The following is a 16897-nucleotide window of genomic DNA, read 5'->3' as shown; positions in this document are numbered from 1 at the left end:
ACCAAAAAGAAAAGGAGAGATTAAATAAAATCATTAATGGACCTCTAAATTCACGTGGTGCAACCACTCAAGATTTAGAATAGTTTAATTTTCGGTGGGTCCCTTTATCCTGGTGATGCACGTCAAAGGAATTGATGGGGCATCCCCACCCCAAGTTCCCAACAGTTGTGTACTTGAAAAGAGTTTTCGGATCCACCCATGCATTCTAGACATGGACATTGAAGCAATCAAAGCTGTATATTCATGACAAATGGACACATTTAGATAGTGTAGCCTGAAAATCACATAAGAGCTGCCGATCTGGACATAGATTGTTGACAGTTTTCATCTTAGCCATTCATTTGATGCCACTGAGTGAAAGGTTAGAATTAGACATGCCACCTTATGTGTTGATGTGGCACGAATGTGCAGGCCCAAAAAAAAAAAGGCTGGTGCATGGGTAGGATGAGCTATGGCTTACAAAGCAACTAAGCAGGCAGATGGCTATTTAAATAAATAATTAAATAAAACACTGGCCAAGTGTTTCTTATCTTATCCGTCAGCTTGTTTTCCTAACATGGTGGCTCACCTAATCGACCAAGGATCAAAGTGGTTTCTCAAAAAAGACTTATCTAAGTGCATAAGCAAGCATAGGATCAAATTGGTCCACCTAAGCTAGGGTGGGCCCTTGCTTTGCTTAGCTGCAGCAAGCATTTGATTACATAATCTGATGCCTAAAAGCATAGCAAAGACCATTCCCACTCCCCAACGTCAACTGAGGAAAAAGAAAAAAAAGAAAGAAAGAAAAAAAAAAAAAGAAAAAAGAAGAAGATGCAAATGCTCATCATCAATTGGCATTTTAAACTAAGAAGAAAGCTGAACATAAACAATGTTATAACTTACTTGACAACTGAGAATCATGGCCCCAACAGTTCCACAGTCAGTGCAATACATCACTACCTTCATCTAAGGGGATCCATGATGATCGCTGTATGTCGTATGACCATCAGACATACTTTTGGCATAACATACAGGGACGCCCAAACACTGCCTTCCAAATTACAATCTTTTACATAAAAGGCAGTCACAAGTGTCTTCAGTTCACAGCCATGTGATCACAAGATCGATCCTTTGCAAGGAAGAGAGAACATCAAGTCCAACCATACAACAACAATTCCCCCTCTTGAGATGGGGCTCAGGGGTAAGCCAAGCCTTATATAACCCAACTGCAGGAGAGCAAGAGAGATGTGTAGCTGAAATAATCAGACTGTAGGACAGCAATTGCTTCACCCACTCATCGTTTGACATCCTGATGTTACAACATGATCCCAATCGTTTGGAGCAAACAAGGGAGTTAGATGAAGAATACGACTGTTCAGTTTCTGCAGTTGGTGATCTTCTTTGGTAGTGCTCGGCCAAGCCAAGTGGAAAGAACACTCCCTCGTGAAATGAGATATATGATAAACACTACATATGCTGCTGTGGCCACACATACAACCGAACCAAACCATGGGCCACTTACTTCAGAAGAGAAGAAGTCCACCAAAAGATAGCCATTGATCGCTATCAACAGCACAGTCACAATCCACGACACCGTCTGCACCACAAAACCATAAAATGTATGAGAGAGCATCTATATTTGTAACACAAGCACATGTCGCACATGTGACACACACTAAAGGTAGATGTAACTTGGGAACACTTGCACCAAGGGAAAACTTACACCAAGAGAGTTTGACCAGTTTCCTATGATGAATCACCTATCTGCTCTGCATTCATCTAACAATGTGAGATTTTTTTATAATTATATAACATTGTGAGAGATGTTCCAGCTTGAGTGCTACAACTCTTCTGTATTCTAAACAGTGAAAAGATTGCTAGCCCGCAGGACCATTTGTTACCAAATATAGGTTCCACATGGAAATCATTCTTCCCACAGACCTCACCTTGATTGCACATGTTAATATCACACATTGGATGATCTGGTGGGCTGTGAAGTGGCCTGCAACTGAATGGTTAACACTGAGAAGGCCAAGGGTTCATAAGCAGCAAGTCCTTGGATGGGAAGGATCATCTGCTGGATAATACTTTCCTTGCATGTTGGTCCAGCCACAAGAGCACCCAACAGATGACTGGTTCCAATCACCAACTATGGACCCTATCTACACACCATGGTGGTGGATCTTAGGGACTACAATTGCAGGTGGTCCTATGGGCAACTATACTGATCCTCTGTTAAATAATGTCTATGTATCAACTGATATCTGGAAATGATCAAAGATTATTATTTTTTATTTTTTCTGAAGGGCCACAAAGATGACCTTTAGAACAGAGTTTACCTACATGTGAGCTGTGCAAATGGCACAACTACTTAACAAACGAGCAGATTATGCTTATATTGCGCTCATGGAAAGAAGCACATTCATTCAGCAAGAGTATATATCAGAGGATCTCTAGCTTTCCTTTGCTTTTGAGGCATATAACCACTTGCTGGACAAGGAAATGCATTGTCAATGTCACATCAGCAGCAGTGACCTTTTTGTCCTAGATATTTGTGGTCAGATCTCTGAATCCATTTCACCAATCCCAGGTAGCCTTGTCCCAGCTATTTGGGATTGGCTTTGCAGATTTGCAAATCCTTTTCCCAGCTCCTTGGGGTTGGCTTTATGAATCCTGTTTCACCAATCCTAGGAAGCAATGCCCCAGCAGGTCCCAAGACTGGGTGAAGGAAGGTTGTTTTCAAGTTAGGCAACCCGTCATTGAGCTTGTGCGAAGCAATCGTTAGATAATTCATCCATAGAGGGTCCAAATAAAAGTTAAAATATATCCCTTCCATTCTAGACAATGTCAGCATCCAAGTACCATCAATCAAACCATTAGCCAAAAGCAACAGTGAAAATTAACAAATTACTTCAGACACTTCTTCCTTTGTTAGTTTGCAGCCAAACTGAAGAAATGTCTTGAGAACCAAAGTGACCCATGGTGCTACAACACCAAATGGACAAAAGTCCATTTCAAAAACAGTTAAAGCTCTTCCACCTTTGATTTTAATAAGTGTATAGTTCATATCAATCACCATCCCTGGGATTATCAGGGAACTTGTCAAAGAGGATATTTAATGAGATACAGATACATATTTAATAAGTGTATAGTTTACTTAAGCTCTTCCACCTTTGATTTTAATAAGTGTATAGTTTACTTAAGCTCTTCCACCTTTGATTTTAATAAGTGTATAGTTTACTTAAGCTCTTCCACCTTTGATTTTAATAAGTGTATAGTTCATATCAATCACCATCCCTGGGGATTATCAGGGAACTTGTCAAAGAGGATATTTAATGAGATACAGATGCATATTCCACTACTTCCATATGGCAAATTAACCTATTATTTAGGTATTTAATATTGGGAAATGAAACGTGCTTATTGTTCTGATCTTCAGCTAAATTAACTCGCCTACTTGCACTCCTATCTTACCTTTTTTTTTTTATAAAAGCACCATTGCCAAATGGATGGATTTTGTAATGGCATTAGCTCCTCCAAGAGGCCACTTGATTCTAGTTTCGTATCCAGATTATTTTCCACTAGATAAATGTTATGGCTTGTTTGGTTGGGATGTATTTCAGGGTATTTGTAGTGTATTTTACACTTTTTAAAGCATTAATTACATATTACAGGAATTTGTGATGGAAGGGATGCCGTATGACATTGACAGCAGCAACTTTTAGGTACGGAAAACGATATGGACTCTGTGGGTCCCACCATGATGTATATGTTTTTTCCACACCATCCATTCATTTGGTCAGATCATTCTAGGGTATGCCTCCAAAAATGAGACAGATCCAAAGCTCAAGTGGACCACACTATAGGAAGAAAATTTAAATGGTTACCGTTCAATCTCCAGTATTTTATGTAGTGTGGTCCACTTGATCTTTGAATCTGTCTCATTTTTTGGCCCATGCCCTAAAATGATCTGTACTAATGAATGGATGGAGTGGATATAACACATATCATGGTGGGGCCCACCAAGCTTTTGCTTCAAATTATCATGAAATTTGATCCGGGGCAACTCCTCTTCACTTTAAACACATGTGATGTTGTTTGATGTATGCATTTAATGCTGAATTGAGAGAAATTACATGAAAATACATGTAATTACATCAAACCAAACAGGCCTTTAATGTATGTTGGTGGGTGACTCAACTTCAAATGGAATGTAAACATGTCAGTCATATACAAGTTTTATGGTAGTGTACTCAATCAATCCCTAACATTTCTGGTACTTCAATCAAGATATCCACATCTGGTTAGGAAATCCTCGTACAAGGCAATAACCAGGGACACAAACATCCGACACCCATTTTTCTCGGTTTTGTGGTTTCCTAGGGATATCTTATAGTGAATAAGATTACCAGCATCATAACTCATGAAAGAACATGTAGAAAGAACACGGCTCTCAAAAATATCTTGTTGATGGCGTTCCACTACCAAACTTCATAGTTCCAAAACTTGCTAACTCGACTTGAAACTCTGCTGAGTCAACTTGACTCAGCTAGATTTTGAGTAGAGTTGCTGGGAATTGGGAAACTCAGTACTAGGACCAACTCTGCCTGGACTCGGAGAGGCTTGTTGACTCGACTCAATGGCTTAGTCGACGCGACTCAGAGTGACTTGAACCAAGTCACTCACCTCTTGGGTGTATATTTTATTTTTTAAAAAAATTAAGGTGGGGAATGGGATTTGCCACAAGCAAAGGAAGGAATACCCTTAACCAGTGAGGTGTGTGTAGTTGTTGATTTGAGTTACGTTCTACATTACTTATACTAAATTTAACTATCTTAAATATCAATTTACATTCCGAATATTTTCAATATTACAATAATTAAATATTGAGTTGAGTCAGGTCGAGTCTTCAAGTTGACCGACTTGGCTGAACATAGAGTTGAGTCGACTTTTCGGGTTTTTGAACTATGATATGCTTTTTAGGTGCTGTCATACCTATGCATTACTTCTTTCAACCTGGATGGTAAAAGAATCCTTTAGTTGCAGACAGCACCATATACTCATGATTTTGAACACCAGTGATGTCATCATCAAACTACATGTTGCTCATATCATCACCTTTTCTTACAAAATTGATTTGCCACAGATGGTCCTACAAGGTACATATCACAACTATTTCTTTCTTCTTCTTCTTTTTGATAAACATACGACAACCATTTACTTTTCCAAAACATGTTCAAGAAAATATAGACTTCATAGGAAAAATAAAAGCAACTAGAAAAGAATAAATAACCATCACGTTATTCTTGAATAAAAGAAAAGAAAGAAAGAAAGAAAAGAATGTGTCTCATGACTCGGTATAGAGAAGATCATGAATAATGGATGTTTCTTTTTTCTTTCTCTCTTTAATCAAAGAACCAGCTAACAATCCTCTACTAAGGGAAAATGCTATTTTAATATGCTTGGAGCTAGCATGCCTAAAAGTGTTTCCACATGTATTACTGCATATACCAAGAGAAAATATTGTAAATGTATCCTAGACATGGTTCCTGTTGAACTGAAGAGAAGAGTTCAGTAAGTCTCTGTTTTTCATGACAATGAGAAACAAGTCAGAGAGCTGCAAAGACTAATCTAACCTAGCTGCTCAATTTCAACACATACTATATAATATGTTTTCAAATTAGTTTATCATGAGTGTTCGAACTGTTATTCTTTGTAAGCAGATTGTTTGAGTCATGCGAGCTGTATCCTGAGAAGTTCCTTGGCAGTTTGTTGAGAATAACGGGGTTTTTTTTTTTTTTTTTGGAAGGTAATAATCTCATCAAGTAGAGACAATGTAGTGTGTGTGAGTGATCCAGGGTTCAATCCCCGGTAGTGTTACCTTTTTTAAAAAATCAATATACATTCATTCTTGGTTATTGAAATAAAATGAAATGAGCAACCTACATCAGAATGTGTTGAAAATTAAGCAAAGACAATTAATTATGAGATAATATACTATATACATATGCAAGTACAGGAACTAAAAAGCATAATCAAAGTGCAGTCAAGGAGACATTGCCACTTACTTTGAGTGCAGTTCCAATCTTAAAAACGCCAACAACTTGCTCCTTGGAGACCAAACAAAGGAGCGGAATAAGCGCAAATGGGATCTGAACCGATTGAAGCACATTAAGCCACTCATTCAATACATCCAGTGCAGCATCTGAAGTGTCGAAAACAAGTGCTACAATTATAGTCGGCACGATTGCAAAACTTCTTGTAATTAATGCCCTTATCCATTTCTTCAACCGGAGATTGAGAAAACCACCCATGATAAATTGCCCCGCGTATGTCCCGGTAATTGTACTACTCTGCCCAGCTGCTAACAACCCAATTCCCCAAATATAAAGAATTGGGAAGAGACCTCCCCCATACTTCTCTTCAAGGTACTGCCCGGCATTTCCAAGCCCTAAGCTATCAGCTACCTCTGTACCATAAAAGCCTTTCGCGAAAACAGTCGTTACAAACATATTGATCATGAAAGAGATGAGGAGGGCAATGGCGGACTCAATCGAATAGTAATTGAGGGCCTCTTGTACCCGGCCTTTTTTATTAGTATCTATCTTTCTTGACTGCACGAGAGCAGAATGCAAGAAAACGTTGTGCGGCATAATAATGCAACCCACAACACCAACCGCTTGCCGTATGGTTCTAGAGCTGAGTTTTGGAACTAAAACACCTGATTGAAGAAAACCCATTCAGCTGTACTTCTCTACAAATCCATTAAAATTTTTTTTTAAAAAAAAGAGCCAAATGGTGGAGAATTGAAAAGTCTATCTACCTACCTATTAGAAGTTCCTTGCCACTGGGTTTGGCTTCACCAAACATCCATGCGAATGAGACTGCCATTATTGCAATTAGAACTGCAAAAACAGCTTCCAATTTCCTCACACCATAGTTCTCAAGAAATAGGAAGATGAAACTGCTCAAAACAGATAAAAAACCAACAGCCCAATAAATAAATAAATGGGAGATCAGACTAAAAATTGGCAGTTATTTGATATTCCAGCTGCAAATGACACTTGATATGCAGGCACTTAGCCAAATTAAACCAGCTAAATTGCAGAACCTAAAAATCAGGTTGGGTGAATAATCCTAACCACTGATTCATGGAACCATTGGATCTTTTTTATTTATAACCATCCAATAAATGTACAACAGCAATCTAAAATTTCAATAACCAAATAAGAGTAATTTTTTTGTTCATGATACATCTAAACTAGTGCCCATTTAGTTTGAGTTATTTGTATGCCACGTGAGCAATTTCCAAGTGCCTGCGTATTGTCCATCACTATGTCAGACTATCAAACTATTTTTCATAAAACGTGGCCTAAAAGGGCAGGATGATTAAAACCGTTGATCCAGTGGCCGCATCATGGACAGTGGACAGCCCGTAGTGCAAAAATCTCACTGATCGGATAAACACAAAGACAGCAAGGCAGCACCATCGCTCGCAAATGAACGGTTGAAACGAAATAGCCACCTATGCAAGTTTTCACACTGGGCCATCCAGCAGCCTCTATCAGATGTACAACTCCAACCGTCGATCGTGGCCGTAATGGACGGTAGAGGGAATTCAGACTACGATTTACAGTAGTTCAGCAGACTATTAAAATACTCCAAGAAGTAAGAGAGAAAAAAAAAAAAGAAGCTAAAATCTTTATAATTCCACCAAAATTCAAGAAAAAGGTACCAATCCAAGGCCGTTATGACGACGCCGGCCCACAGCGGCAGCGCTCCATTGCTCAGGATCTTGATCGCGATCGCGCTCCCGATCACTTCCTGGATATCGGCCCCGATCAGTGCCAGCTCAGCCATAATCCAGAGCACGTACCGGGCCCACGCCGGATACTCCTCCCGACAAAGCTCCGCCAAGTGCCGACCCGTCGCGACGCCGAGCCGGGCCGAGAGGATCTGGATCATGAGCCCGGCGATCGTGGACCACATCAAGAGCCACAGCAACGTGTAGCCGGCGATCGCGCCGGCCTGGAGATCGCCTTCCAGATTTCCAGGATCGAGGAACGCAATGCTCATGAGGAATCCGGGGCCGGTAAATAGCCAGAGCTTTCTCCATGAGAAGGGTGGGACTACAGACGAATCTCCACCGTCCTCGTCGATTCCGACGATCAAGATCTTCTCGCTTGAACTGTAGGCCGTTTCTTCATTGTCTTCTCCTTCGCTTTCGAGGCTTCTGTTGGGGAGTAAGCTCTCTTGCTCTGGTTGATTTGCAGGCGCCATGAAGCGTAGGTGCGCTTACGCGGCGCGTATGTTAGAAGCGAGCGGGTCGGGGGTTTTTTATAAAGTGGAGTTCGTTTTTCCTCTGTCGCGACTGAGAATCCAGCGTCTATCGTCACCCACTGCCACTGGGCCACGTTCCACGACAATACGATAGTTTGAGCGGACGAGAATTGCCTGTGCGGCTGTGCCCTCGGTCACACGAAGTTACTTTTGTCGGAAGCTATGTGGGACCCACAGAGATGCCCGTGAGAATCCACTCCGTCCATTAGCTTCCCAACCTCAAAATAGACAGGGTTCCAAAAGTCAAGCTGATCAAAACTCATATGGACCGCACCACGGGAACAGCGTGGATTGAACAGCTATTATTGGAAACTTTGTGAGGGCAACAGAAGTTTTGAATTAGGATGATATTTGTGCCTACAGTCTATCCCAGTGTGAATAACATTATGAACGGTTTGGATGGCATATAAGCATCATGATGGGCTGCTTAAAGTTTTCAACGGTTGACATTTCCATTCTCATTCCATGGGTCACATGAATTTTGAATCTACGTGATTTTTGGAGCGCTAGGCTATTGTGAGGTTGAGAAACCAATGGACGGAGCGGATTTCTCCCTAATAATTTATTCACATAAAGTTGATCTTTATTGATGATCCTAATATTTTATTTTCAGAGTTGAATTACAGCCGTCGGAAATCTTATTTCATTGTTCTAAATTCATCTACAAATATTGACGGTCACAACCACCTGTTCAACCTAAATTTCTGAGGATGGAGCGTATACCTTATATTGCATAATATGCACGGTTCTGATCATTGGACCACTTATTTTGTGGGTCCCAGTGGCGGCGACATATGCTGGACCTGAGTCGCGGCAGAGGTACCGAATTCTATGTGAGTGCAGGATTTCAGGGGAATAATACCGTAGAGCCGGAAAGAACCAGGATATGAAAGAGCCATCCTTCTGATCTACACGCGACAGGTTGATGCATCAATCAGGACCCTTCATCCTGTGGCCCCTAAACTATATTGTAAGCGATTCAATATACACGTAGATCATATGATCTTATCCATCTGCACAGTAGCATTTGACGTGATGGTACTAAAAAAAAACTTTCCAAAGGTTAAAATTAAGTCCATGAAGGAGAAGAAATACAGTGTCTAGGACTATCAGTAATGATTTCCACTATTTGAACGGTCCAGATTTAGAGATCACAGTGCCAATTGTACTACGAAAAGATAGACCTACTATATTTCGGTTCTACCGAATTTACGGTATCATCTTGGGGATATTATCTTTCACTGTTTTTGGGGTGACGTGGCGTGCGGAGGTGGCGTGTTAAAGGCTACAGAGCGTGGGAAGGAAAGGAAAGAGAGATAGGTGGCGTGTTACAGCCTATAGAGCTTGGGGATCTTATCTTTTACTGTTTGGACGCGGATTGCGTACTACCCCCGCCCGTCCCTAGCTCCGAACGGGCAGGTCTGTATGCGGGCCCACCGTGATGTATCCGTACATCCAAACCGTCAATCTCTTTTCTTATATTATTTTAAGGCATGAACCCAAAAATAAGGCATATCCAACGATTAAGTGGATCATACCAAATAATAAACTTGGTTGCATTAAAATGCACAAAGCATTAAATGTCAGTTGCATTAGATGCAAGAGTCATCTATGGTGTGGTCCATTTGATTGTTGTATCTGCCTCATTTTTGTTTTGATGCTTAAAATAATTTGAGAAAAGGGGTAGACGGTTTGGATGTACAGATACATTACGGTGGGGCCGCCCACAGAACTGCCCGTTCGGAGCTAGGGACGGGCGGGGGTAGTACGCAATCCACGCAATCCGCGTCCGGTTTCAAGTGGGCCACGAGCTACCTTGTGTTGCTGTCGTGGTGGCTCGTGTTAACACGCGACTGTTAAAAGTAGACTTGATTTGGAACCGTTCAAAAACAAAGAGTTTTGATTTGATAGTATGCATGACCACCAAGTTATTTGAACCCGCACTTGCTCATGTTGGCATGAGATATGGGTGCGGCTCGTGCGAGTCGGTCGAGCTGGGTTGAGGTTAGACGCAAGCCCAAATACGGGATTGTGTCATCTGATCTGATTTTATTTTATTTTTTATTTTGTAACTTAGTAATAATGGTTCCATAAATTTTTTTATTTAATTTAAACTGATATATACCATGTTTATCATTTGGAAGAGCCTGTATATTAAGTGTCATACTATCAGAGTATCTAATAACCTTACATGATGTAATTAATGTGTAAGTACCAAAATAGCATAAAACAAACAAAAATAAAATGTTCGTCATCAAAGATAAACAAATAACATTAAAGGCATGGAGGACAAAACTCACTACTATCTACGGAACGTTCAAAGTGCACCTGGACACTGAACACGTGGGCCTCAGGTAATTTCTAAAAATACACGTTATGTTTAATGCATGGATAGCAACTATCATCTGCTACCAATGTTGAAGTAGTCGATTAAAAATAGACATGTGCTATACATGTGTAATATAAAAGAGATAAAGCATACTAAAGATTTTTAAAGATATCTCAATTTTATTTATTTACTTTTTCATAATCACAACTATTAGGATGAGTTTTTAAAAGCAAACCAAGTGGCCGATATATATACAGAAGGCATGGCCGACAGATATTTAAAAGGAAACCAAGTTGTCAATAAGCATCAAGCAAGGTGTGGCCGAGAAGAAAGATGTGGTTGAGAGGTTTCTAGAAGCGGACCGAGCAATTGAGAGGCACTCGGAAGCAAAAAGGTGGTCAAGTAAAATAGGAACGGTGAGAGGGAAATATATCACGAAATGAAGAAAGGATCTAAATGGTTGATGTGGTGACTCTTCAGTTGTCATAACCATTGGATTGAAGGAACGAAATATGGAGAGCAGCATGAGATCTATAAATTACAGAAGAAATCAACATATCAAGAAATCCAACACATAATCAAATCAAAACAAATTTATCTTTTTATCTTACCTTATCCTTAGAGTAACAATAATCCAATAACGGTAATTCTTATCTATAATTTAGTTGTAATTCAAATCTATACTCTTACGCTAGATTTGTTTTTTATCCAATATCAAGCAGTTCATTCAAAAGATGCGTTCTTGCAGTCGCTTCTAATGATCGATTGTAAGTTTTTCCTTATATTTATTTGTAGTAGTATACTAAAAAGTCTTTTCTCATGATTAGCAAAGCGCAATTCACTTTCGGAGGAAAAATCTCACCCTCTAATTATTGCTTGATCATTACAAAATTCTACAAGTGGCTGAATATGCAACCAATCTTCTCGGAATCAAGTCATATACGTTAATATTGGACGCATTACTTATTTCAGCACTTCGGATCAAAGTTGATTAATTTGTATTAATCCGCTATATCGATTTTGGCAAGCCTGCACACATTACACGTAACAGAAAACAAGCTGAGTGCCAACGCTATCAATGCTTTAGTGTATAGAGTACACAACATGTATGTCCAAATCATAGACCCTATCTTACATGGAAGCCATGACATTTATACAATGTATATAACGTTCAGCGCATGGCTCAAACAGTGCATTTCAATACTGAGGTTATGGGCTCAAGTACTTATGTGAGGTGTGTGTCTATAAAAAAAAATAAAAAATAAAATAAAATGCATGTAAGGCATACAAATATTGTGGCAGCCCAATTCAATGGAAAGATAAAAGAAATTGACTAATCACCCTAAGAATGCGTGCATGTGTGATTCAAATGCATGGAAGAAGAGCATGTTACAAAATACCCGCAACTTCTACACAGGAGGGCATATTATGTTACCACATGCTTGAAAGTTGTGATGAGAAAATGTCTAACCTACCTATTGGAGTATGACACCATTTAGGTCTATAATTGTTACAAGGTCAAAATATATGAAAGTCAAGATGACATTTCCATTAATATTAGCTTTATACAGTAATAGGCTTAACCAATTGTATGGATAAAATCTAGCAATTTCAAATGAATGGTCTATATATGGACACATGACACATATAATATCTTCATGGTAATGCTAAATATATGGAAGATAACTCATTGATAAGCAAATCTTCCGACGGTTGTGCCGGGCACGTGACTTGGATATAAGAGTTTGTAACCATTAGGGCTATTGATGAGATAAGAACGCATTTGACAAACGGCTAAAACATGACCAAGTGAAGGTAACCTCTACTTTACAGTTGGCGGTATGCAACATTGCTACATAGGCAACAATTATTCTCACAATTTCATGGAGTTTATAAATAGTAGAAGAAAGCACAAGGAGAAGGATTCACGGCTAATCAACTAAACCAAATACAAATAACTATCAGTCCATCGCAATACTATTTATCCAATCCTCCATGATATTTAGCTTTGCTTTCTCCATCGCTCGGCAACTATTGAACCCTTAGTTTCTAAGATTAGCTCAGTCCGTCACTGCCTTAAGCTGTACTAACTTAGTGATAGCCAATAGCTGTAATTTCCTTCCATCTATGCCTGCGTGCCGGATATGAAAGAAGACTTTAACTTTAGGAATCGTCCACCTATACTCGTATGTTAGGTCGATAGTAGGTTATAATCTCGGCATTGCTCAACCATTGCTCATCAACACGTTACTCTACGAAGCACTCCGCTTCTCTCAGCTAAGTTGGTGATCCCGCTTTAATAGAAAGTTTCATTTTTTTGCATCTATTTTTGACTTATTTCTGCCTAATCACACAATTATTGTACTTCAAAAGTTCTTAATTCTCAAGGTAGAAAAGAATTCATTGGAGTAATATTCCGAACCTTCGTAAATCGTCTAATATCACACTCGAAAGTTGTTGAACAGACCACTAGTCGCACTCTTGACCAAGCACCACTCTATCTCAACGCTAGGAGTCAGTGGTTTCAGTTTGAATTGGACCCAATTAGTTCTGGCACGCCTGCATATCTCACATGTGTGCCATGTGGCTGAATCCCAGACCAACACCATTTTAGCATGCCTATTAGGACTGATATGTAGTTGTTAAATGAGCAATTTGATGAAATGAGTCATCGATTTGTGATATGGTAGGGGTTAGCCCTTTCGAATGATTTTTTTTACCTCGTGACAATAGACGTGAGTCTACGGACTTAAGGAAGTACTTGTAACTTAATATTTCTCAAGGGAATAAGAATGAAAATATATAAATAATAAAAGAAGACTAAACAACGTCAATTTTATTAATATTTGAATGTATGACCCATTACAACTGACAGAGTGTTAAATAACTAAAGAAATAAATGAAAATGAAAGATAAATATCTAATTCATCTATTGGAACAAACGATCGAGGCGGGTGGTCAAAATGATATGACTCAGAGGGTATAATAAGCTAAATCAGAACTTAGTTGATCATGAATATACAATTTAAGGTTAAAAGATATTTAATCTACTCCTAAAGTACTATAGCAGAAGCCATTCGATAATAGCGATTTATGATTAAGCTAGAATTAGGCTATGCTATGCTAAGATAAATAGGAAAATTAAATGTAAAGGAGATAGGTGTGTTTGGCGTAGAGTCCCGAGATCTTTTTCGATTACTCCTTTTATAGCTCATCGAGGCAGCGGAACCCTTACTGGGTTTCTTTACTGATATTAGATCTTCCCTGCTTTCTGAATATGAAAATCTTCTGGATGAATCCGGAACTGCTGGCTTGCATTGGAAAGAAAAAGCTCTAGTCAGGTCCGGGACTGCTACCTTATAAGATATTCTTCTCATAGCTGATTCCTTCGATAGGAAATGTTTGTGACCTATTAATCGGATTCGGTCATCTGGAGGCTTAAGAACATTAAGATTCCTCTGATAAAGACAACGAAGACAAGATCAGGGAACCTCAAGACCTGACCTCGAATCTTAAGTTGATTATAGCTGCCCTTGGTGGCCCACCTCCTCCACTTCTGATTAAAGTGTTGGACAACCCTGATTGAACTACCTCATGTAATTAATCATTCTCTATGATGGTTTAGAATGCTGGAAGGATTTGACACTTAATATTGATATAGTATCAGACTATATTAGATATAGTTCTTCCACATTCTCTTGGTCTTGATCAAATCACAAAATGGGACCGCATCATTTGACCGATGTGTCAGTTTCTCTTAATTCAGGACCAATTTGCAGCCAAATTCACTTAAATATCAGTCTAATTTCCTGATATTTTGAACATTCCTAGACACCGTAGAGTTTATAAACATTTCTAGAAGGAGTTTTCATTTTAAAAAGATGGTGGGAGATGACTTTGCTAAAATTGTTATCCCTGAATAAATTAAAATATCTATTCTCCAAACGGGAACGGATTGGCCACCAGCTCCGTGGCTGATGGTCGGTGCTCTATGGGCCCCATCATGATGTGTGTGTTTCATCCATTCGGTTCATCCATTTTTACATATCATTTTACGGCTTGATTCCAAAAATGATAGGGATATAAATCTCAGGTGGACCACACCCATGAAAACAATAATGATTGGATATCCACCATTAAAATCCTCCTAAGGCCCATTATACCGTTTATTTGACATCCAATCTGTTGATTGGGTCATACAGGCCCAGATGAAGAGAAAAAACAAAGATCAGCTTGATCCAAAACTGTTATGGCCCTCAAAATGTTTTTAATGGTTAACCCTCATTCAACACTATTTCCTGTAATGTGGTCCACTTGAGATTTGGAAATACTTTATTTTTGGACTCATACCGTAAAATTATCTCTAAAAATAGATGGATGGCATGGATGAAACACATACATCATGGTGGGTCCCACATAGCACCGACCACCAGCCATGGGCTGGTGTCAGGGGAGTAGCCAATCCGTTTCCCTCTTGTAAAATATGTACGCTGCCTCAACTATAAATGTTGCCACGTGGTTTTCTTTTATTTGTCCTCGTAAAGGTTAATGTACAGGTATGCGCGGAGGCGGATTTCCTGCGAAAGCCTTTCGCAGGAAGTTCCTGCGCAAGGATCTGGGTGGGACCCACTACAATGTATGTGAGAAATCCATTCCGTCCATCCGTTTTGAGATCTCATTTTAGGGCGTATGAAAAAAAATGAGGCGGATAAAATCTCAAGTGGGTCATACGAGAGGGAAAATTAGTGAAAGAAATTTCTACCGTTGAAATCTTCCCAGTCTCCACCTTGATGTTTAAATGTTATCTAAACCGTTTATAAGGTCATTGTCAATGGGATTAAGTGAAAAAACCAAAAATATAGACTGATACAATAATTTTTTGGGCATACGAATGCTTCAACGGTGCTCATTGAATGATCACTGTTTCCTCTCGTGTGCCCCATTTTAGTTCTATATACACCTAATTTTTTTATTTCAAGTCCTTAAATGATCTCGAAAAACGGATGGACGGATTGGATTTATCAAAAACATGTCTGTGGGCCCCACCTAGCATCCTTGCGCAGGAACTTCCTGCGAAAGCCTTTCGCAGGAAATCCGCGTCCGGTATGCGCTTTCACATCAATACGGAAACAACATCTAAAGAAGATAAAACCAAAGAACATTTGGGCTGATAAAATTTCTGCCAATACCAATCTAGTGTAAGCACGTGGCAGCCTTTCATTAGTCGCACGTAGGGAAAGGAAATGGGTGTAAGCATGGAGCATCAATCGATGGATGGTCTGATTGAGCGTGGTCCATCAACGGAAGGTCTCCAACGATTTAAGCATGAGACGCACTTGTACGAGTTTCAAGGCGTGACCACGGACTGACTAATTTCAGTGCTCCTGCGGACTCCTCGTGGCCTGCGATTTGAATAGGACGTACGGATAACGTGCTCCCTCGCGTTACCTTCGAAGCAGATATATACCGGTGGCACGACGTGGCCCAAGCTCTGTGGGGTTCACCCTGATGTATGTGTACTATCCATGCCGTCCGTCCGTTTTTCCATCTCATTTGAGATCAATGTCCCAAAATTAATGCAGATAAAAAGCTCAAATGAACCACACCACAGAAAACAGTGGGGATTCAACCGTCACCGTTGCAAACTTCCTGGGGCCTACCATGATGTTTTATGTGCCATCCCACTGTTTTCTATGGCCTACCTGTTCATAAGGTCTCACAGATCTGGCTGTAGGGAAAAACACAAACATAAGCTTCTTTAAAAACATCTTCGGCTTAAAGAGGCTTTCAACGGTAGGCATTCAACCCCCACTGTTTGATGTGACGTGGTCTACTAGAGCTTTGGATCAGCCCATTTTTGGGTTGATCTCCGGTAATGATCTTTAAAAACGGATGGACAGCGTGGATAAAACATCACGGTGGGCCTCAAAAAGCTTGGGCCACAACGTGTCCCTTTGGGCTCTGAGGGCCACTGAAGGGCCACTGTGATGTATTGCTTTTATCCACACGGTACATAAATTTTTCAATATCATTTGAGAGTATTTGACCAAAACTAACGCAGATCCGATCCTCAACTGGTCCACAATACACGAAGCAGCATTGCTAAGGACGTCCACCATTGAAAACTTCTTAAGGTCCACCTAATCTTTTATTTTACATCCAACATCTGTATATGGTCATATGCACATGGATGAAGTGAAAACAAAAGAAGTCATGTTGATCCAAAACTTTTGTGTCCCTGAGAATTTT

General features: G+C 39.8%; 1 protein-coding gene across 1 annotated transcript; it reads right to left on the bottom strand.

The window, feature by feature from the left end:
- Positions 1 to 809: 809 nt before the first annotated feature.
- LOC131229796 (metal transporter Nramp3.1-like) lies at positions 810 to 8311 on the bottom strand. The gene is made up of 4 exons (XM_058225816.1): positions 7715 to 8311; positions 6807 to 6943; positions 6048 to 6700; positions 810 to 1576 (listed from the first exon to the last, which is right to left on the bottom strand). Exons 1-4 carry the CDS (start codon positions 8257 to 8259, stop codon positions 1355 to 1357), a joined length of 1557 nt encoding a protein of 518 aa, XP_058081799.1. The 5' UTR covers positions 8260 to 8311; the 3' UTR covers positions 810 to 1354.
- Positions 8312 to 16897: the final 8586 nt, after the last annotated feature.

The sequence above is a fragment of the Magnolia sinica genome, chromosome 16, assembly GCF_029962835.1.
Source record: "Magnolia sinica isolate HGM2019 chromosome 16, MsV1, whole genome shotgun sequence".
NCBI classification, from domain to species: Eukaryota; Viridiplantae; Streptophyta; class Magnoliopsida; order Magnoliales; family Magnoliaceae; genus Magnolia; species Magnolia sinica.
The sequence above is the reverse complement of the archived record's forward strand: the minus strand, read 5'-3'. Positions and strand labels throughout refer to the sequence as shown.

Coding starts and splice junctions, on each gene's coding strand:
- LOC131229796 (XM_058225816.1), bottom strand. CDS start 8,259: ATGGCGCCTGCAAATCAACCAGAGCAAGAGAGCTTACTCCCCAACAGA. Junction 6,944..7,714: donor GTCATAACGGCCTTGGATTG/GTACCTTTTTCT, acceptor TGTTTTGAGCAG/TTTCATCTTCCTATTTCTTG. Junction 6,701..6,806: donor TGGCAAGGAACTTCTAATAG/GTAGGTAGATAG, acceptor TTCTTCAATCAG/GTGTTTTAGTTCCAAAACTC.